This window comes from Macrobrachium nipponense, chromosome 31 (genome assembly GCF_015104395.2).
Source record: "Macrobrachium nipponense isolate FS-2020 chromosome 31, ASM1510439v2, whole genome shotgun sequence".
NCBI classification, from domain to species: Eukaryota; Metazoa; Arthropoda; class Malacostraca; order Decapoda; family Palaemonidae; genus Macrobrachium; species Macrobrachium nipponense.
Window position 1 is genome coordinate 49,558,565 of NC_061093.1, and position 22,486 is coordinate 49,581,050.

At 44.9% G+C, this 22,486-nt stretch overlaps 2 protein-coding genes across 5 annotated transcripts in view; one reads left to right on the top strand and one right to left on the bottom strand.

Annotated features, from left to right (window-relative positions):
- Nucleotides 1-16,561, bottom strand: part of LOC135206955 (ankyrin repeat domain-containing protein 40-like) — a 51,336-nt gene extending 34,775 nt beyond the window's left edge. For 2 of the 3 annotated variants that reach the window (XM_064238507.1, XM_064238504.1), the window contains exon 1: nt 16,425-16,561. The gene's annotated coding sequence lies outside the window, so the exon portion shown is untranslated. Of the gene's footprint in view, nt 1-15,419; nt 15,573-16,424 lie in introns of those variants that run through there. The other variant, XM_064238505.1, reaches the window with a different exon arrangement.
- A 496-nt stretch (nt 16,562-17,057) lies between these two features.
- LOC135206540 (clusterin-associated protein 1-like) overlaps nt 17,058-22,486 on the top strand; it is a 23,035-nt gene continuing 17,606 nt past the window's right edge. For both annotated transcript variants that reach the window (XM_064237893.1, XM_064237894.1), the window contains exons 1-2: nt 17,058-17,162; nt 18,334-18,530. In XM_064237893.1, the coding sequence (XP_064093963.1) occupies nt 17,141-17,162; nt 18,334-18,530 (219 nt within the window). In that variant the 5' untranslated portion in view covers nt 17,058-17,140. The remainder of the gene's footprint in view (nt 17,163-18,333; nt 18,531-22,486) is intronic.

Below are 22,486 nucleotides of genomic sequence, written 5' to 3' on the forward strand. Positions count from 1 at the left end.
TAGAGAAAGGAATTGCTCCAACGAGGAGAGTGTCCCCAACAAACTCATCCACTCCCTCGCTGTGCATACTTCTTTCTCTAGGAAGGCTTTGACTTTCTCTGACCCTCGGGCTATCCTTTCTGGAGACGGAAAAGCCCGAAAATCAGAGAAGACCATCCGAATCCCCAGATAGATACGATCTTGACTGGGGATCAACTGAGACTTTTGAAAGTTCACCAAAAGTCCCAGAGAACTTGCCATGAAAAGTGCCTTTCTGTAGGTCCTCCAACATCTTTTCTGCGACTTGGCTCTGATTAGCCAGTCGTCCAAGTAAACAAAGGGACACTCTGACTCCCTCCAAATGTAGCCATCTTGCTACATTTTTCATTAGGCCTGTGAAGACCTGAGGGGCTGTTGAAAGGCCGAAGCACAAAGCCCTGAACTGGAATATCCTTCCTCCCATCATGAACCTGAGGTATTTCCTTGAAGAAGGATGGATAGGCACATGGAAGTAAGCGTCCTGAAGATCTAGGGACACCATCCAGTCTCCTGGCCGAAGGGCCGCCAACACTGAGGATGTCGTCTCCATGGCGAACTTCCTCTTTACTACAAAGAAATTCAGGGCGCTTACATCCAGACCGGCGTCTCCATCCTCCTGAGGCTTTTGGAACTAGAAAAAGTCGGTTGTAAAAGCCCGCTGAGCAAGGGTCGCTCACTAGCTCTATAGCCTCTTTCTCGAACATTTGTTCCACTGCTTGTGTTAAAGCAAGGCTCATGATGGGATCCCTGTACCTGGCCACCAACTCCCTCGGATCGTTGTCAACGGTGGTCTTTCCGTAAAGGGAATCAGATATCCTTTCCGGATAATCGAGAGGGGACCAGTTGTCCGCTCCTCTCTTTGCCCAGGCTTCCGAGAATCTTAGAAGCCTGGCACCTACTGGTGTTTGGAGGACTACTTCCCTACTTCTTAGCTCTGGCAGAGCGTGAGAAGGATCTACCTCTCTTGAAAGGTCTATTACCTCTCGAGGTAGAGGCTCTAGAAGGAGGGCCCCCTCGAAAGGGCTCCTGTCTAGCTGGCGTCTCCTTCTTCTTGTCTTCGTCTGGAAGGAGGTCCTAGGCTTCCGTGCCGACTGCGCGAGCATGTCCTGAGTCGCCTTTGCAGAGATAGATCCTGAGATGTCCTGTATTATCTTCTTCGGAAATAGCAGAGGCGAGAGCTGCGAATACAGAAGAGAGGCTCTTTTGGGCATGAGAAACAGACTTAGTCGAGAAAAAGAGCAGAAGACTGATCTCTTCTTAAGGATCCTGCTCCAACAGGGAGGCTATTTCGCTCGATTCCATCTCTAACTGCTTTATCAATGCACGTTTAGCACATGTGAGATCTTCTGGCGAAATAGCATCCGGGGTTCTGAGTCTTCTTAGCCAAGACCCCCAAAGACCAGTCAAGGAAGTTGAAGACTTCCAAGACTCTAAACATTCCCTTCAGCAGGTGGTCAAGCTCGTCATAGCCCAGGTAGTCTTAGCAGACAAAAAGCCGAGCGAGCGTCGTGCTGCATCTACCAGGGAAGAGAAGTCCGCATCCGCCGATGAAGGAAGACCCCAGGCCTAGGGGTTCTCCCAGTACTCGTACCAAAACCCCAGTCTGCCCGTAAGCTTGGAAGGAGGGAAAGAAAACACAGTCTTCCCTTTCTCTTCCTTAGAAAGCAGCCAATCACCAACCTCTCAAAGCCTTCTTCATTGAGATGGTTGGCTTCATCCTCACACAAGAGGAAACTTTCGTCTTCTTCGAAGTCGAGAATAAAGAGAGAGGGGACGGAGGAGCGACGGGAGTAAGGGGAGTCTCCAAACTCTTGAAGAAGGAGATCTGTAAGGATCTTATAGGACGAAAACAGACGAGTCCTTCACCCAATCCTCTTCTGAAGGTTCAACTTCATCCACTGAAGAACCCTCCGCTTCTTTACGAGGGCAGTTAGCCTTCTCTAAAGAAGTGCGTCTGTCTAGAGAGTGTCTAGTAGCAGACTGGCGCCTATCAGGGAAGCCAAAGTTTCTGGAGAGCTCCTCTCGAATGAGTCCTTCCTACTCTGATGAGTGCGTGCTCTTTGATCCTTAATCCTACTCCTAGAATTCCGGGCTTCCAAAGGGGAGCGCCTGTTAGGAGAGGAGAGCCTACTATGCTCAAGGCGCTTCACAGGATCCATGCGCCTGTTCAAAGGAGAGCGGCTGCCAGGCGAGCTGCGCCTACATGAGGCGAACGCCTACTAGGCTCTTGGCGCCTACTTACAGGAGAGCGAAGCCCTGGAGAAGGTCGCCTCACTAGGTGGACCGGCGTCTACCATGCTCCACAAACTTCGATCCAGACTTGTGTGTCTCTTCAAAAGGTAGTCTCCCAGAAGAGACATATCTTTCAGGCTCTACACGCCTGTCCTGAACAGAGCGGCTAAAAGGAGAGCCGCGCCTATCAGGAGAAAAGCGCCTATCAGGAGAAAGCGCTATCATAGGAGAAAATCGCCCCTATTCCTCCGCACCGCGCTGGGAGCGGAGAGCGTCTACTTGGGGAGTAGCGCCTACTAGGCTCAAGGCGCCTAACAAAAGGCGAGATCCTGTCTCTTGACGAATCCATCAAAGAGTAGGCTCTCTTATCCGGGGAATGAAGGATCTTCGGAAATGAGCGAGAAGACGAGGCTGTACGCCTGTCTTTTAGACGAACGCCTACTAGGCGCTAGATCCCATTTCCTACTGGAGAGAGGTGTAATCACCAGGAGAAAGTTTCTTGGGCGATTGACGCCTGGAAGACGACAAGCGTCTGCCGAGGGAAGAACGCCTCCTTCCATCCGCTGATACAGGAGAGAGAACCGACTCTGACTGAGACGGTAACACAGGCGAAGGAATCCTAGACTTCTTGACTGGGAGAGAGACGTCTTTCCGACGCGTTCCTCCTGCCAAGGAGCCCGCCAGCGCCGAAATCTGCGCTTGCAGTCCAGCAAGAATTCGAGCTGGAGATCTTGCAAAATCCTCCACTGGAGAAGAGGCTCGAAGCCTACTATGAGGCGAGAACTCCTGCTCCATCCTGGGTTTCTTGATCTCTACTTCCGGCTCTTCTGGAAAAACTTCCGGGCTGGAAGGAAAGGCGCCAGGAGCCTTCCAGGCTCTCTTCAGCGGTCGAGAAGAATCCGAGGCGCTCCATCCTCTTCTAGGCGAAGGTGAGGAAGAAGAAGAGAAGCATTGGCGCAATACCTCCTTCTTCGCGCGAACAAGGGCAGCCTGGGTACGAACATCAGGATCTACCGAGGGGACGCCTGATCGGTGGGAGTTCTCCCTAACCTTCCTGCGGCTGTTGACTTTCCTCCTCCACTGGGACTGGGAGTCTGGAAGAGGTCTAGGCCTGGAAGCATTAACCCCTTCGCCACTGGCCTGCTACATTGCTGCTAATGCTTGCATACCGCATGAGACCCCCAGTCGACCGCGAGTATCAATCATTACTTGCTCCCACTAAAATGACAATTTGTCGAAAATTGCATTTTTCCTAACTATACAAACCTGAGGTCCTTTAACAATAGGAAGGTAACTAGCGGCAGCTGGGACGGTCGTAAGCTTCGAACAAGGGGAGAACGGTAGTTAACTGCTTGTCCGATCGTGCGCGCGCCCGAGAGGTGAAGAATCACTTTTGCTTTAGGCCCATGCAAAAAGTTGCAGAGTGAGGGGTGGCATGAGGTGGGACTATATGTAAAGGACCTCAGGTTTGTATAGTTAGGAAAAATGCAATTTTCGACAAATTGTCATTTGTTCCGATACGTAATACAAACCCTCGGTCCTTTAACAATAGGAAGACTCACTTCTTGGTGGGAGGAATCTGAGTCTTTTTGGTGAAACAGACTGGTGTTCGTTCCAACCCTGGAGTGCCTCCCTGGTCGTAAGACAAGCAAGGGTGGGATCCAAAACCTCTGTCCGATTGATCGGGGTGTGCACGCAGGATCAATGGTCAGACCTCTGGGCCAAGTACTAAGAGAGAGGCAAGCGTATCTCTTCGTAACCAGCAAGCAAGAACTTGTTCCTGTTTGCAAGAGACAATCATAAAATGATGGGTTTGTCTCAATTTGGCATCCACTTCCTCCCCCTGTTGGAGGAAGTGGTGGATATTTACTCTATCCCTACTGAAAAGGGATAGGATGGTGCTATATTGAGTAGCTCACCTGCATCTCGTCCTTACCCAGCAGGGTGAACGACCGTTGTCCCTCTACCCAAAGGTAGAGGGAAGAAAAAAGAAAAAGATGGGAGAGGAGCCAGTCACACTCTCATTCCTCATCCATTCTTACGGTCACACCAGGACTCGATGCTGTTCAGCCTGCGAGGGTCTGGGTTAACTACACAACGTGTTGAGCAACCACCACGGTTCCCAAGGAAAAAGATCCAAGGAACTGTGGGCAATATCCTGAAGGTAGAAGGAGGTGCATGCGGTCCGGTTGGACCAGGCGCCTGCCTTCATTACCTGCGCCACGGAGAAGTTCTTGCGGAACGCGAGAGAATGATGAAGAGGCGTCCACACTCATCCTGGGTGTCGAGTTTCTTCAGACAGCTCCGTCGCACCTTCACAGGACAAGCACATAGCCTTCGTATCGGAGGCGGTGACGTCCTTAGGGAGGGTATTGTGAAGGACTCGAACCAATCGTCAGTTACCGAAGGGTTCTGAGTCTTCGCTACGAAGATCGGTACGAAATCGAGCGTCACAAATCCCCATCCCTTGTGCTTGACTTCTCAAGAGAAGTCATGCAGTTACCTAAGACGAAAAGAAGGGAATAGTCGTATGACCTATCCCTCTTCTCGACTTTGGTTATGTACAGTACTCATACTGACAAGCTATTAAGACGAAGTAATGATTGCTCTGGAACACCGAACTAAGTCCACAGCATAGTTCGTAACTGACTCGGGACGCTCTGACAGCTGCCGACTGACTGGTCGGAATCAGTAGAGGCAAGTTGTCCAAGCATGGACCGGGTAAGTTCACGTGACCTTCGCCCTTTAAAGAGTTATGCTGAGAGACCAAACAAATAAAATATTTGTTAGTCATCGATGCCGGACGGACGCGGCGATGATTCTCTTAATGCATAAGCTCAAAAGGCGAAAGTCAATTGCCTTCAAAAGACCGAGGTCCCTGATGGCAAGAAAATCTCATAGACGTTGAATCTCAGCTTAAGGAGAAACAACACTATGTGACGTTGAAGACGAAGGTAGGCAATGAATGCAACCTACGTCTTCCAGCTGAATCGAGAGAAGGAATCTCAAGATTCTAAACCTGTGCTTACAAATGACTGAAAACGCTAACCGCCATTTCATTGCTGTCCGTTGTGCAATGAAAGCGGGGCGTTCTTCAGTAATGAAACACAGGGGAGAGCCGCTTGAAGAACTGCTTCTCATGGGGCTGAACGTTTGGAAGTAGAGCTGGCAGGTGTGGGAGTAGGCGATGTCTTTCAATACATCTGCTAATCCGGGGTGAACAATGAACAATTTGTACACCTCCGAATACAAGATATTTTGAGGACAAACTCAGATTCCGCAAAAAACATCATTCGCATTATCGGGATACGATGCAGCAAGAGACTATTACAGAATTCTGTTTACCGTGCGGTAAACAGAAAGATGAGAGACGACTAGATATCTCTGTCTCAAATTCTCGCAATACCGCAGACGAATATAATAGCGCTTCTCCGCAGTAGATGGGCATTAATGTATGCGAGAATCCCCGTTAATCAAGAGATTAAGTCTGTGATTGTTGGGCAGAGAGACGGTTGTTATTCAATCAAAGCAGGTGAGAAAGACATAAAACAACCGTCTACCTCAAAGCGGCAGCTGATACTGAAATGCCTCGGGCAATTCAATACGCAGTAGCTGTCGCTGACTCGTCATCCTGAGTTGCCAAGTAATCCTTTCCACGAAGGAATGCGTTTCGGCTAGAACCACCGAGCATAAAAAAGATATGCTCGAGCAATTATATTTAAGCGAAACGAATTTCGGTAAATATAAAAGCTTAAATGGTGTTGTTGTGACAACACCATAAGTATATAAAATTGAAACTGGATACTCCTGGGAGGTTGCAGGCAACCCGGGTTGCAGTTCAATTAGAATACTTTTCGTCTAAGTCGCAATCCGTAGAATAACCAGGATATGCGCCTACCCCTCGGACCATTCAACTGCTTAGCAGAAATCATGTCGCGAGGTTAATATACGTAGTATATTTGTAGGATTCTGAACAACGATCTCCATCCTAAATTCTTTCCTTCAAGAAAACAAAATAAGGATTGGAGATCGACCACCTTCGTTCTCTATTAAAGAGAGTGAAGGAGAAGTCTTCCTCGAAGGAAAAGCTTTGTCAATGGTGAACAGAATACTAAAGACGATAGTTCCAGCCAAACTGGATATTCCCCCCGTCCGTTCTTCTCTATTCCAGGTGGTCGCCTACTGTGAGAAGTCTTCTTTCAGCAGCAGTCTTCTTCCTAATGCTAGAAATTCCAGGAATTCGAGCATAGGCGAGGTTCCCGATTATCGTGTAACATATCGGGGAATTCTCGTCCGTCCGCTCACTGTTTGGACCGGGGGTGGTCTCGCCTAAGTTTTGGTCTTGGAGATCGTAACGAAACTCTAACACTCTGAATGCCGCTAGAAATTCCGTAGAATTCTAAGCAGTCTGCGAAACCCCCACCGAATTCGTTAAACGATATCGGCTGGTGGTCCTCTCGATTCCCGTTAGAAATCGAGAATGGGGCAGGATCCCTCCTCAACGACCGGGGCTTACGTCAGGTAGGACCCGAAGGCCCTCCCCCCTGGTAGCGCAGTCCCCACAAACGTGGGATCCTACAGAGAAACAAATCTCTGTAGGATCCTTCCCCTTTCCCTTTCGTAGCCGTAAGGAGAGAGGGAATGGGGGAGGAATTGGATACTCGCTCGCCTTCCCAGTGGAACTAGCAGTTGGAGAAGAGTAGGAGCAGCCATCGCCTTGCGGCGATGGCCTCTCAGAGTCTGGGAAAACGTATCGTCAGGAGAAAACGTTTTCCCCGAGGAGGGTTACGAACTCTCACTGTAGGTAAGGGTCTGCCGCCACTGTGAACGTCGTCTGGGTGGGGCTGATCGACACCTGACAGGAGAGAGCCGATACCGTCCTCCGACTCATTCCAGTCCTCGTCGAGGTCGAAACCTCTTCAGGAGGACCGAAGGAGTATTTAAATACGGTGTCCGAAGACACGTAGAAACGCCGCTGTCGCAGTAGAGGAGGTGGAAGTAGCTTGATCGACCGGCCAGAACTGAGAGAGCCTTCTTGTCCGGAGACGAGAGACTCTGGTTCAAGACAGAATCGGCAAGCTGCGATCGCGGCATACCCACCGTCGGTTTGGGTTCCCTCTCGGGCCCCAAAACGATCGAGCAGAGCACATGGGCTCTGCTGGTGGAGCGGCGATCCTTACCCCGGTCGTTGTGTGCTTGGACGAATCAGGGTGCAATAACCTGGGTAAAGTAACTCTGAATCTCGGAAGTTACAGCGTCTTGAGGAGTAGGACCGTCCAGTCCCTCCAACAAGAGCAGCTCCCAGGACCCTCCTCCTTCAGAAGAGGGACCAGCAAACAGATCCCTGACGGTTGCCTCCAATCACTTGCGCGTACGTCCTGGTTGGTCCTAAGACCAACCTGGCACGTGCGGCGTCGTGACGGGATCGTGAGCGGCGCATCTCTCACGATCACTCCTATATACCTCGCTCTTCCTGGCGTATGCCGAGGAAGTTGAAGGTATCGGAGAGACAAGAACTGACGCTACCCCCTCTCCCCCTCCCCCTGACGGTCACCTCCAATCACTTGCGCGTACGTCCTGGTTAGTCCTAAGACCATACGTGGCACGTGCGGCGTCGTGACGGGATCGTGAGCGGCGCACCTCTCACGATCACTCCTAGCTACCTCGCTCTTCCCGGTGTAGCCCGAGGAAGTTGAGGGTAGTGGAGAGACAGCCTGACGCTCCCCCCCCGCTCGCTGGCAGGACCAGCGTTACGTGGGGGGCTGCAGCCGATCACCAACCCGCGGTGGGGATCGATCTGCAGGCCTGGCCGTGCCGCTCACCTGTGGCGAGCGGCTCGACTGAGCACGTCGACCCCGGTCCCGTGCGTCAGACGAGCTGCTGCTGGTCACCGTATCCGCCCAGTCCCTGTGGGAGCGGCGGTCAGGTGACCTGCAGAGCTCGCTTTCGCCGTGAGACCGGTGAGCGTCCTCGCGGCACGTCAAACCGCTGGTACCAGCCGAGGCTGGTACCGTCGGTCGAGGGGACCTGGGGGACCTCTTCCCAGCCTCAAGCCCGGCCGTGGCCGGTCAGAGACCGTCACGTCCACCCGAGGTACCGGCTGGTCGCTGCGAGAGCGGCCGCTGGCCTGGCGAGAGTCACCTGAGCGGCTCTCGACAGTCTTCTGCGTCCGTGCCTCGGTCATGACGCTGAGCGAACTCAGGCGTCTTAACTTTGGCTGCACGGTCACCCGAAGGAGATCGTACACTCGGAACTTCTCGCGGACGAGAAACCGAGCCGGTACCTGGCTTAGCAGCAGAGCTGCCAAGACCAGGCGAGGGTGTACCAGCGGTAGCCAGCACACCCTTGGTCCCCGTCTCTTCTTCTTCTCAGAAGGGGAGACGGGCCCCGTTCCCGAAGGAACAGGAGGACCAGCAGAAGAACCCCCCCACCGTCACACCGGAATGTGACGAGCCCTTCGAAGTTCCCGAAGGAGTCTTCTTAGGGGGGAATAACAAAACCCTGGTTACCAGCTGGTCGCTGCTGAGAGCGGCCGCTGGCCTGGCGAGAGTCACCTGAGCGGTTCTCGCCAGCCTTCTGCTCCGTGCCGTGGTCTTGGCGCCGAGCGAACTCTGGCGCCGAAACTTTGGCTGAACGGTCTCCCGAGGGAGAGCGTACACTCGGGATCTCCCGCGAACGAGAGACCGAGCCGGAACCTGGCGTAGCGGCATCGCCGCTAGCACCAGGCGAGGAAGTACCAGAGCTAACCGATATCCTCTGGTCCCGCTCCCGAAGGAGCAGGAGGACCAGCAGAAGGACCCCGTCCCACCGAGGTGGGACGGGCCTTAGAAGTTCCCGAAGGAAGGACTTCTTAGGGGGGGGAGGCAGCCTTCTTCTTCTTCGGCTTATGGCCTTAGAAGTCGAAGGGGAAGATTGGCAGCAAGCAACCGACGAAGACGAAGATGACACCTTCCTCTTCTTCGTCAGCTCACGCAGGACAGTCGTCAGGTCCTCCATCCAGGCCGGAGTCGGGCCTATTGCCGAAGCAACACGGCCCGACTGCACCTGTCCGGAAGGACCTGGGACTGGGAAGACACACCATGGGCAGGACCAGACATGGACAGGCGCAGGAACCAGGAGCGACAGGAACAGCAACCAGCTCAGGAGCGGCAGGAACAGCGGCAGCGGTAAACACAGAAGGGACAGCCAAGCCAGTAGACGGGAACCACATCAGCGACAGGCTACGGCAGGCCCAGCCATCGCCTCGTAGAATCATCGGCAGCCAGCGTGGTACTGGCGGCCGGTCCAGGGGCGAGCTGCTGGAACAGCGGAAGTCTGGGGCAGGCAACACGAAGAAAACACAGGCGGCGGCGGCATACCCCTCCTCGGTACGGCGGCGACCGGCCCTAGAAGCGGCAGACGGCGTCACCGACAGCATGGGGAGTGTAGACCAGCGGGGGGAAGCAGCATAAGCGGGCCGTGAAGGTTGTAGTGGAGACCACTCCAAGGTCACCGCCCCAGACCTCGCTAGACTCTGCAGCGGATCGTGGATGCTAGGCACGCCCTGCAGCCGCAGTGGTCCATACCTGTCCAAGGTCGTCTCCCACGGCTGTAGCACCTGCGGTAGCACAGACAGATTAGTAAGAGGGGTTCCCTCACGCACGGGGGGGGGGAGACATGCCCCACCCCGAACGGAAGGAAGACCCAAAAACAAAATACGAGGAAAGCTGAGCGGGGGGGCAGGAAAGACGAAGAATCGGATACCAAGGGAGTCGCGGGAGAGCTTTCCGACGACTTCCTGGCAGACCTTCGCTTCCCCTACCCCCGCACAGCAGTGAAAAGTATATGAAAATGAAACAGAATACTGCACTTGGCGATTCACTTCATAGAACTTAAAGAGGGAAAAATCAATTCCCGGTAAGAGCGGAAACTTGATCCATAATAATATGATGCTATCATAAATAATATATGAAAATGAACAATACTGCACTTGCTATTTTCACTTTCACAGCAATAAATCGTAAGGATTAATTCCCGGGTAGAGCGAAATTGATCCAAAATTAAAATTTGATGCAATTAATAAATGAAAATGAAAAGAAAACTGCATTGCGAATCCACTTTCATTGCATTCTATTCATACAAAATAAGAGGCTCTTGCCGAGCGCAAGCAAGCTCTCGGCAACGAACGCACAGGGCAAAAATATAATGAAAAAGAGTACTTACATCTTTTAATTACACACTTTCGCCCAAATACATGACTCGGCGCGAGTGCGCCCGCCCTCGGCACCGAGACATAATTCAAGGGTTCAATTCATGAAAGAGCGGAAATCGCCGTCTCTACGGCGATAGCTCCATGTTGATTCATAATTAAGTAATGAAAATGAAAACAGTGTACTTACAGTTTCATTTTCAAGTCAAACCAAACCATAGTAGAAAACACAATATAAACAAAGCATACGACGATGAAGCGGGCAGAGAGCGATGACGAACACGTCCTTCACACCCGCGGCCGAAAGCAAAAAGTGATTCTTCACCTCTCGGGCGCGTTGCGCGCACGATCGGACAAGCAGTTAACTACCGTTCTCCCCCTTGTTCGAAGCTTACGACCGTCCCAGCTGCCGCTAGTTACCTTCCTATTGTTAAAGGACCGAGGGTTTTGTATTACGTATCGGAACATTTATTTTGTTATTCATATTTTTTCCTTCATATTCTTATGTGAAAACATTGTGTGGTATGGATATCAATGAATATTTTTTACCCCATTGTCAAAAAATTACAAAAAATGTAAGAATATCGGAAAAAATAGGAATTTTTAGTAGAAAAAGTAATTGCAGAAGTAGGAACTGTTATAAAGTAGTAGAAATAGCAGTAAAGTAATAGAAATAAAGTAGCAGAAAAAGTAGTAAAGTAGTAGTAAAATAGTAGTAGTGGTAATAGCAGTACTAGTTTCTTACTGAAACAGTTATTCCTAGGTTTCATACAGAAACAGCATATACATCAATGAATGTTTAGGCAGCTGGTAATAATAATAATAATAATAATAAAACAGTAATAATAGTAATAATAATAATAATAATGATAAAAAAAGCAACAGCATCTCGTGACCAATACGTATATACATATGGGGCAGTTTATTCACCCCCATTATCATCTGCAAGCTATAAAAAACACATCTCATCACAAGTAACAGGCCTCCATAGAAGTCCTTTCACCTACGCTTTCCTGTTGAATGAAAGTACTACTCTGCCACCCGAGCATTCATCCATTCACACAATTTGTCAATTACATCACCACAAAAAAGGAAAAAAAATGCATCACGTAAGCAGATGAAATCTGGTGTATAAGCAGGAATCCCATTGCCACCCTCCGTGAATCAGGGGGGGGTGGGTCTGGGCGCAAGTCACAAGATGGATCAGTTATGAACTGCCAGCCTTCATCGACAAGAGGTTCAATGTCTTCCAAACACTCGTTGTCACTGTCAACCTCTAAAAATTATCACTATAATCATCATCTGATAGATTTGGCAGGTACTCAGACCCTGACTCTGAACACTATCATCTGACATGATACTGAAAAAAAAAAAAAACATAAAATAACTGCAATCAAAAGGGGAAAAAGATTTGGAATTCAAATCTACATGGTTTACGGACAAAATCGTAATCATCCTTCTCAGATAATAGCCTGAGGCGCACTGGTATATGTTTTATTGGCCAGTACCCCTCCTAATATCCCATATTGAAAATGACGTCACGAGTCCATCGGACGCTCATTGGTTAGAATTGAATTGTGGGTGGAGCTTCAGCACCTCTCTTGTACACAATACTGTGTCTGGAAACCATCCAAGCTAAAGAAAACGCTTTGCTTTTCGAGGAGGGATGAAAGACGTACACGCGTACGTCCCGGTCTTTTATTACTGTACCGTAAAAGACGTACATGTGTACGTCCCAGTGCTGAAGGGGTTAAGGAGCCGATCAGACGCACCCTCCACTGCACTGGGGTCACTGCACAATTCACCTTCACTACTCTTACCTTGCAACGAACGAATCTTCTTTTCCATGCTAAGGATCGTGGCTCTCATGGTTGCCACTTCCGTAGTCGTATCCTTAGGTTTGATGCAGGGCGCAGGAGCTGAAACTGGAGAAGGTTCTAATGCTACAACAGGATTTTTCTTACTACCTCGCTAATACGAGACTTACTAGAACTCCTAGACGAAGCCTTTCTCACCCTGTCCTTCTCTAACTTCCTCAAGTAGGAAGAAAGAGCCTTCCATTCACCCTCATCCAACTTCTCACACTCATTACACGGGTTAACCAAACAACATTCTTTCCCTCTACATCTAAAGCAAACTGTGTGAGGATCTACCGTAGCTTTCGGTAGTCTCACCTTGCATTCATCCATAGAGCACACCCTAAACATAGAAGATTTCTTAACCTCTAACTCAGACATCTCGAAATCAAAGAAAAATCCAAATCAATATCCAAAAACAATCCACAAATGCGTATGCCAAGCCAACAAGATCAGGTACTTCACCGAAAGTCAGTCCAAATAAATCCACGGCAACGAGAATCGAATAAAGCTGTCAGGAGGTAACAACCACAGGTGTAGTCGTCACCGGCGACAGAAAAATTCTGGCTGGAAAGGGAGATTGGTTCTTACAGCCGCCACCCAGCGGCGGGTAAGGTAGATCACCTGACCTACCTGTCGCGTGTGCCGCGAGTTTTGAATTCTGCCGTGACGTCAGAGACGTATAGCTAAGTATATATCTGACAGGAAAGTTCATGTACAAAAATACTATATACCTACCTAAAAGCACAGAAGAAGAACTTGAATAAATCCTTGAAAAAACTTTTCTTTCCTTTATTCTTGTCTTCTGTATAGATGTGCTACAAATTACTGTACACATATTCTATTACATAACATTTACTAATAGTAATTGTATCAATTTGGACAAGCAGTAAATTGGGTTAGCACACTGTATCCAACATTAGCTGTTAGTGCGGTAGCAACCCATCAAAGACTAGTTTTACGCAGCTTCATTGAAGATTCATGGGTCTGACGCTACAATTGTGCTACAAGACTTCATTGATATGCAAATCAAGTGTACTAAAGTCAAATGCTTTTGTGTACATCACGCACATGCCTCACTTATTTCTAAGTGATACACAAGAATATTGCCATTAAAAAGACATTCAATAAGAATATATTGAGATATTTCTTTTGTTTCCATAACGTCAAGTCTATTACGGTATTTTTTTGGACTCCTTTGTAAAAATATGTAAGGTCTTTGAAAGTGTCCACAATTTTCATGGAAATGTAAATTGTATTATAAAAAGTATTCTATAATTCTATACAATCTTCTGTAACTCTTGATAAAATTGTAACAAAGCTTAATACTCAGAATTACAAGGGAACTTTCTAAAGGCAGTACATAAGTTATAACCAAAATATCTTTCAATTCTTTAAACAAGAATAATTCAACCCTTCCCATGCTTGTGTGCAAATAAGCTTTGACACCTATAATACAGGTTATTTTGTCAAAACCCCATCAATCACAAGTCTAATATTCGGATGACCTACGCACATTCAGCCCCAGAATAATCTACTTAACAGATAATTTTAGGATAAGTCACATACCTTAGTGAAGAAGCGACATCTGACTGCGGTACAAGTGTAATACCTACTTTAGGAGTGGCATATTGTTTACACTTTTTTTGTCTGTAGATATGCTTATAACTAGGGAAATGAATAACATGATAAGTTTTGTCTTACAAATTTGAAGTAATTGTGATCACATAATATGGCATAAGGTTTTTTTTTTTTTTTTTTTGTAAAGGAAGTGGAAGATAATCATGTACACATCTCTTGTTTTGTATCACACTGACACGAAATGTGATGGGTGTTTATAAAATGAGAATCAGTTTCTTCACTTTCTGGTTTATTACAAAAGTGAAAAATGAGGGTGCTTGTTCAGGCAACATCTACACATGAATTCCTCCTGCCTATTCCTCACTCATCTTATTTCAAACAAACTCCATGCACACTGGCAACCACTTATGGTTTTTCACAAAAGTCATAAAAGATCAATTTAACAACAGTTTTAACTAAAGATGATACAGAGGTCACTGGAACATAATTATAAAATATATACTATATATAAAATATTTAGTATTTTTTAAGATATATAAACACGGTAAGTAAGTGGCAACATATTCCACATACTAAATGTTCTCATTCGTTCTTTCTTTGTCACACTTAAGAAATGACAGTCCAGAGATTTCTTTGGGTTAGAGTAAGTCTTAGTGTGATCAAACACAAGAGGTTTGTACATGATTATCTTTCACTAAGGTAAATGACTGAGCAGCAACATATTAATCACCTCTCTCGGAACGCGGTCACTTCCCGAAAAAGCACTTGAATTATGCCATTGTTTCATTATTTATGAGAAAACACTTCCTTCAAGAGGAATGTAGAGATCTTGGGTGTGGTGCCTGGATGGGCCACAACTCTTGACTGATGCTCCTGGCAGCAAATTCAAGTACTTTTTCTGGAAGGAGGGCTGCATTCTGGGAGAGGTGGCCACTATGTCATTTACCCTACCTTAACAGAAAAACGGCTTTTGCCATATTTTATCATCACAATTCTTTCAACTTTGTAAAACAAAACTTACCAAGTTATCCAGTCCTTTTGTTATATACATATCCACCAAAAAAAGTAAACAATGTACAGGCAGTCCTGGCTTACGATGGAGGTTCCGTTCCTGAGACGCGTTGTAAGCCAAAAATCATCGTAGAAGCAGGAAAATTGTCAAGTATCCTAATTAGGAAAACTTAACTTTTAATGACTTGGCTGTATTAAAAATTATGTAAACTGCATTTTTATTGCATTTTTCATTAAAAAAAACCTTCAAATATTGATTATTTTGTAATTTTGGAGTCACATTTCTTCCGTCAGATTGGCGTCGTAATCCTGGAAACATGCGTTGTAAACCTGGAAATAATTTCTGATGAATATAATTGAAAAGCATTGTAAGCCAAACCCGTCGTAAGCCGGGGACTGCCAGTATACCACTCCTAATACTAGGGTAAATTACTGAGCAGCGACATAACGGCCACCTCTCTCGGAATGGGGCCGCTTACTGAAAAAGCGCTTGAATTATGCCATTATTTCATAATTTTCAAGAAAACACTTACTTCAAGAGGTCTCAGTGTGCTGCCAGGATGGGCCACAACTCTTGACTGATGCTCATGGCAGCAAATTAAAATACTTTCTTCTAGAAAGTGGACGCATTCAGGGATCAGTGGACACTAGCCTATGTCGCCGCTTGGTCGTTTACCCTATAGGTAAGGTAGCTATTACACATGTAACCCCAGCTAATGTGGCTCCTACACCAAGATAGGTGAATTAGCCTAAAAATAATCTTTTGAGTACATCGGAGATGGGCATCAGACGCGACTTCTTGTTGGTGAGAAACGGAGCTAAGGACCTCTACTCCGGTGTCAGGCTGCGTTATAATGTACTTTTCTTGGGGTTGTACACATTGATTGTACATGGTCCACCCCTGTACCATGCGGTTTTTTACTCTAATTTTGGTTAGGATGCATCACTGCCACCTCCATCACCATATCTTCAAGGAGCCTTCTTTACTCTGGGAGGGGGGGTGGGGGAGCGTTGATACTACTGATTATCCAAGTCATGAAACCTAATTTCTCCCAAAGCTTAAGCTGAAATTTTAGTATTTTAGACCGTCACTGTTTGTACGATTCACTTAGGTAGTTTCCGGTTTACCCCTGGAACAATCGTCCCCGCTCTCCCATTTATGTTAGCTAATTAACACAATTAGTAGCTACCTAGCTTATACTCTTCGAGCACATAGTATAGCTACTACTACTAGGTAGGTAGCTAGAGGTCAAGCTTACTGTGCCTAATGCCTACCTAGGTCATGGTTCATGTCTTTGGAGAAAGAAAACTAACTTATCATTTCGGTAAGTAACAAAACATAGATAGTATACATTTTATGGGAAATGTGGCACAAAGAACAAAAAGGGAACTATCGAAATCCCATTGTAGTTTACCCTGCATTAAGGGTTAGCTTGGGCTCAACGGGTTATCGGGCCTGCTTAGGGTCTAGCAAAGACTTTTAGGACAATGAAAGTAATTATTTTGATATTCTGCAACAGGAATAGACAATTTCTCACCTCCTACTCTCCTAACATCGGTTACTTTAAATTCTGCTTAGCTCGGTTACTTTAAATTCTGCTTAGCTACTATATTGTAGTAAGTAGGTAGCTACGTAGCGATTTTCCTTTCTATACCGGAGCGTGCGTTGTGTACCTTGCACCGTTTAGTTTCACAATCTTCGAAAAATAAAAATGTTATATCTGAGAACTTATTGTTTGCAAAATACATTCTTAATTATCCTTATTTAATCTCATATCATCATAAGTTTCCAAAATCTACAATTCGAGTGTTGCTCACAACGACTTCCAACAGTACTTAACAAACGCCCCCATTTTATCTATTGTACCAAATTATATACTATAACTTCGAGTGATATTTGAGGAAGTTAAGTTTTAAATATAAAATGGAATCGAACTGATTACATATGAATGACAATACATTTATTTTCTCTGGTTTCGTTTTTTTAATATCATGTCTACACGCATATTTTCTTATAATGTTCAATATATATGGTAAATAAAAGTCTAAATCGTAATATAATATAATTTAGAGATGAAATCGAATTATATATTTATGTCGCAAAAATAAGAGTAATATGACAAATTTGGAAATTGTGTTCAGCTCTCGTTGCCATGGCAACAAGTGGTACACAAATACCAGCTGACAGTTCTGCATGTGGCTCCGAAGCACCTGTTTATGAGTTCTTCGTCTGTTTACTATATATTTCAGAAGGATGTCGTACAGAGAATTAAGAAGTAAGTAGTGCTATAGTCATCTCTTGCTAAGAATTATAATGTCTATATAGGACATGTAACGAAAATATCTTCGTGAATTTTATTCAGCCTTCGCCACCTGACATAAAAACGTTTTCGGCTGTTTGCAGTTACTGTGCATATTGTAATAATAAGATCAGGGTCTTTTATAAGCTTCCTTTTCTCAAAATTATAAAGCCTTTAACCAGATATATCCAGGAGCGATATTCATTCAATTGCAAAATGCGCAAATTCTTTCCTTGATTCAGCAGTGATAAAGTAAACATGGCAGGAGCGTCAGCTTTATAAGTTACTTTTTTTCTAAGGATTGTAAACAAACGTTCACTTACAAATTTTCCATAATACTCAGTCGTTTCCGGTTTCTTTTAAATATCAGTGAATATACTTGAGGAAGAAGAATATGATGAAGAAATTTGCTGGATTGTCATAGGGTTTTGGACCGGGGTGCAGCCTCGGCAATGATAAAATTATTGGAGCAGATTTGCCCTCTTAGGATTATTGTTACTCAGACCAAAGAGCCTCCGAAGCATTGCATAGTAAACAAGATCTTGTTTGCTATAAAGTAGGACTTCCCATTCATGAACAGAATATTTTCTCGTGAAATTGTTAAAGAATGTAATATCAAAGCATTTTCTGCAAATATCGTGATGTAATTACATTTACAGTCCGTAGTGCCCATTTCACGGTATCTGGATTTGATTTACTACAATATGGCGTTGATATTGCTTCTCACCTTTTCGTTTGTGTCCCATCAGATTCATAAAAGAGGAGCTTAGGATATTTTAAAAGTGGAGAAATATTAAACCCATAAACAACATTTAAATGATTCGTTGTTTAACCTTTCGCAGTATTTTTTATGTTCATTCTCTCTCTCTCTCTCTCTCTCTCTCTCTCTCTCTCTCTCTCTCTCTCTCTCTCTCTCTCTCTCTCTCTCTCATGTACCTACTATGGCAGCAGGCTGGTAGTCACAGCTCTCCTTTTGCCGATCAAAGTGTGATGTCGAGAAAACTAAAAATAGTGCTCACTCAACGTTCCTCTGAACCAAAATGATGATTCAGTTTGTCTTTATTTGCATATTGCAATTTAATGTTCATTTATACCATACATACCGGTCTAATAATGCAATTATATACTGACATTTTCATATTTTCAGACTGTGCGGAGATGCTTCGGGCGTTGGGATTCAAACGCCTCATCTCCGTTGAGAATTTTCGCTCTCCAAATTTTCCTCTGGTGGCGGAGATTCTCGAATGGTTAGTCAAGAGATTCGACCCAAATGCTGATCTCCCAACGGACGTCGACACTGAGCAGGACAGAGTTATTTTCGTTCGTTCCGTTGCTCAGTTTATGGTAAGTAAATTACTTTAGGGGGCAGTTAAACAGAAAACAAAACAAAGACTCAGTGTTTCTATAAATAATGAATGAGATAGAGTTTTGTGTTTGGTCATAATAATAATAATAATAATAATAATAATAATAATAATAATAATAATAATAATAATAATAAAATAATAATAAACTAAAGGCTGAAATATCTCCAGGACTCATGCAGAAGAGTATGATCCTAGAAACGGCGCACATAGTAAGAAAAGTGATGGGCTCCTAAGAAGGCACGATGCAACTCGGAACCTCACACTCTAAAAATACCACCCAGTCGAATTGGAGGACTGTGATAGACCAAAAAAAAAGTAAATAAAAAAATTAAAAAAATTAAATACCTAATAATAATCATAATAATAATAATAATAATTAATAATGATGATGATGATGATGATGATGATCTAAGGGGTCCACAATAATAAAAAATGTTGAGATCTCGTGTATAATTTTAAAACCCTTTACAAAAAGCTTTCGAACCCTACCCTGGGTTCATCTTCAGTTTTGGACTTAACATTTCTTATTATTGAACATTAGAACATTTTATATGTATTCTCGCGATAGAGAGTTTTTCCCAACCAAATAATAATAATAATAATAATAATAATAATAATAATAATAATAATAATAATAATAATAATTATAATATTATTATTATTATTATTATTATTATTATTATCATCATCATCATCATCATTATCATTATTATTATTATTCTTATTTTTATTATTATTATTATTATTATTATTATTTTACTATTATATTATTATTATTATTTTATTATTATTTTATTGCTCTATCACAGTCCTCCAATTCGACTGGGTGGTATTTATAGTGTGGGGTTCCGGGTTGCATCCTGCCTCCTTAGGAGTCCATCACTCTTCTTACTATGTGTGCCGTTTCTAGGATCACACTCTTTTGCATGAGTCCTGGAGCTACTTCAGCCTCTAGTTTTTCTAGATTCCTTTTCAGGGATCTTGGGATCGTGCCTAGTGCTCCTATGATTATGGGTACGATTTCCACTGGCATATCCCATATCCTTCTTATTTCTATTTTCAGATCTTGATATCTTATCCGCCAATTTTTTCCCTCTCTTTCTCTTCAAACTCTGGTGTCCCATGGTATTGCGACATCAATGAGTGATACTTTCTTCTTGACCTTGTCAATCAACGTCACGTCTGGTCTGTTTGCACGTATCACCCTATCCGTTCTGATACCATAGTCCCAGAGGATCTTTGCCTGATCGTTTTCTATCACTCCTTCAGGTTGGTGCTCGTACCACTTATTACTGCAAGGTAGCTGATGTTTCTTGCACAGGCTCCAGTGGAGGGCTTTTGCTACTGAATCATGCCTCTTTTTGTACTGGTTCTGTGCAAGTGCCGGGCATTCACTTGCTATGTGGTTTATGGTTTCACTTTTCGTATTGCACTTCCTACATATGGGAGAGATGTTATTTCCGTCTATCGTACTTGAACATATCTGGTTCTTAGGGCCTGATCTTGTGCCGCTGTTATCATTCCTTCAGTTTCCTTCTTTAGCTCTCCCCTCTGTAGCCATTGCCAATTGTCATCGCTGGCTAGTTCTTTAGTCTGTCTCATGTATTGTCCGTGCATTGGTTTGTTGTGCCAGTCCTCTGTTCTTTCTGTCTTTCTCCTGTCTCTGTATATTTCTGGGTCTTCGTCTGCTTTATTAGTCCTTCTTCCCATGCACTCTTTAGCCACTCGTCTTCACTGGTTTTCAGATATTGCCCCAGTGCTCTGTTTTCGATGTTGACGCAGTCCTCTATACTTAGTAGTCCTCTCCCTCCTTCCTTTCGTGTTATGTATAGTCTGTCCGTATTTGCTCTTGGGTGTAGTGCTTTGTGTATTGTCATATGTTTCCTGGTTTTCTGATCTATGCTGCGGAGTTCTGCCTTCGTCCATTCACTATTCCTGCGCTGTATCTGATTACTGGCACTGCCCATGTGTTTATGGCTTTTATCGTATTTCCGGCGTTGAGTTTTGACTTGAGTATCGCCTTGAGTCTCTGCATATATTCTTTCCTGATCGTGTCCTTCATCTCTTGGTGTTTATATCTCCTCCTTCCATTATTCCCAGGTATTTGTATCCTGTCTCATCTATGTGTTTGATGTTACTCCCATCTGGTAGCTTTATCCCTTCAGTTCTCGTTACTTTGCCTTTTTGTATGTTGACTAAGGCGCATTTTTCTATTCCAAACTCCATCCTAATGTCCCCAGATACAATCCTTACAGTCTGGATTAGGGTATCTATTTCCTTGATGCTCTTACCATACAGCTTGATGTCGTCCATGAACATCAGATGGTTGATTCTGTTGCCTCTTTTCTTGAGTTGGTACCCGGCATCCATCTTCTGTAGTACTTTTTGTCATGGGAATCATGGCTACTACGAAGAGTAAGTGGGGACAGTGAGTCGCCCTGGAAGATCCCTCTCCTGATATTAACCTCTGCTAGTCTTATTCCAGAGCTTGTAAGTATTGTATTCCAGTTGCGCATTGTATTTTTGAGGAAGCTGATGGTATTTTCCACTGCCCCATATATTTCAGGCATTCTATTAGCCATGTGTGTGGTATCATGTCGAAGGCTTTCTTATAGTCTATCCATGCCATGCTTAGGTTGGTTTTCCTTCTCCTACTGTTCTTCATTACCATTTTGTCTATCAGGAGCTGGTCTTTTTGTGCCCTACACTTCCTTCTGCAGCCTTTCTGTTGGTGGGGGATGGTGTTTGTCTCCTCTAGGTAGTTGTATAGCCTTTCACTGATGATACCTGTTAGTAACTTCCACATTATTGGTAGGCAGGTGATAGGCCTGTAGTTACTGGCTATATTTCCCTTACTCTTGTCTTTTTGTACTAAGGATGTTCTTCCTGTGGTCATCCATTTGGGTGCTTGGTGATTTGAGATACAATGCTGGAGTTGTTCTGCTATTCGTGGGTGTAGGGCCTTGAAGTTTTTGAGCCAGTATCCATGGACCTTCACGGGACCTGGGGCTTTCCAGTTTGGCATTTTCTTTAGTTGGTGTCTGACTGTCTGTCTGATGTCTGTGATCTTTGTTTTATTCTCCCGCTGTTTCCTTCTTCCTGGACCTTGGAGCATGTTTTGCATTGGTTTGGTTGGGTTTATACGGGATGCTTTTCTCTCCTTGCTTCTGACAATCTTTGTTTTGCATTGGTGTTCATGTTGTGTGATATCGGATTGCTCCATATGTTTTCCCAGAGTCTCTTACTTATTTTTTTGGTTTCGGCTTCGTTTCGTGAATTTCTGGGTGGTTGTCTTCCCTCTTCGTTGGCTGTATAGTCTTTTCTGGTTGGTTCGAATAGTTTGTTTCTGTTGGTATCCCTTATTCCTGTTCATGTACCGTTGGATCTTATGTGCCTTTGGCCTTAAGCCTCTGTTTACATCTTCTATTGTGTTGTTTAATCCCCTCTCTTGTACTTTGTATTTCTCGTTGAGTTCCTCCGTTGTTTTCTTGCTTCTTAGCCTTTTTTCTGCCATCTCTTTCAGTTTACTCAAGTCAGATCTCATCACCGTGATTTGCTTTTCCAGGCGCCTTTTCCTTTCCAAGGAGGTTGCTGTTTTGGTTGCTGTTGGGTTGTTGTGCTGGTGGTGTTGGTGTTTCGAATTCCCATCAGTTCTGCTACTAATCTTGCTCCTGCATATGTCAAGTTATTTGTTTCTGTGATACTGGTGGTCTGTATTATGCCCAGTATTTCATTGACCTCACTTGTTTTCTCCCTTAATTTCTTGGTGTTGTAGGCCTTCATGGAGGGGATCTTTGTTCTCTCTGTATCTGGCTCCATCCAATTGTCTAATCTTTTCTACCCATTCCGTCCTCTCTGTTACTTCGTCGGTGTTTCTTCGTGTGTCGTTGTTTGATACCTCATCCTCCCTGTCGTCTTCTGTGGCATCGTCTC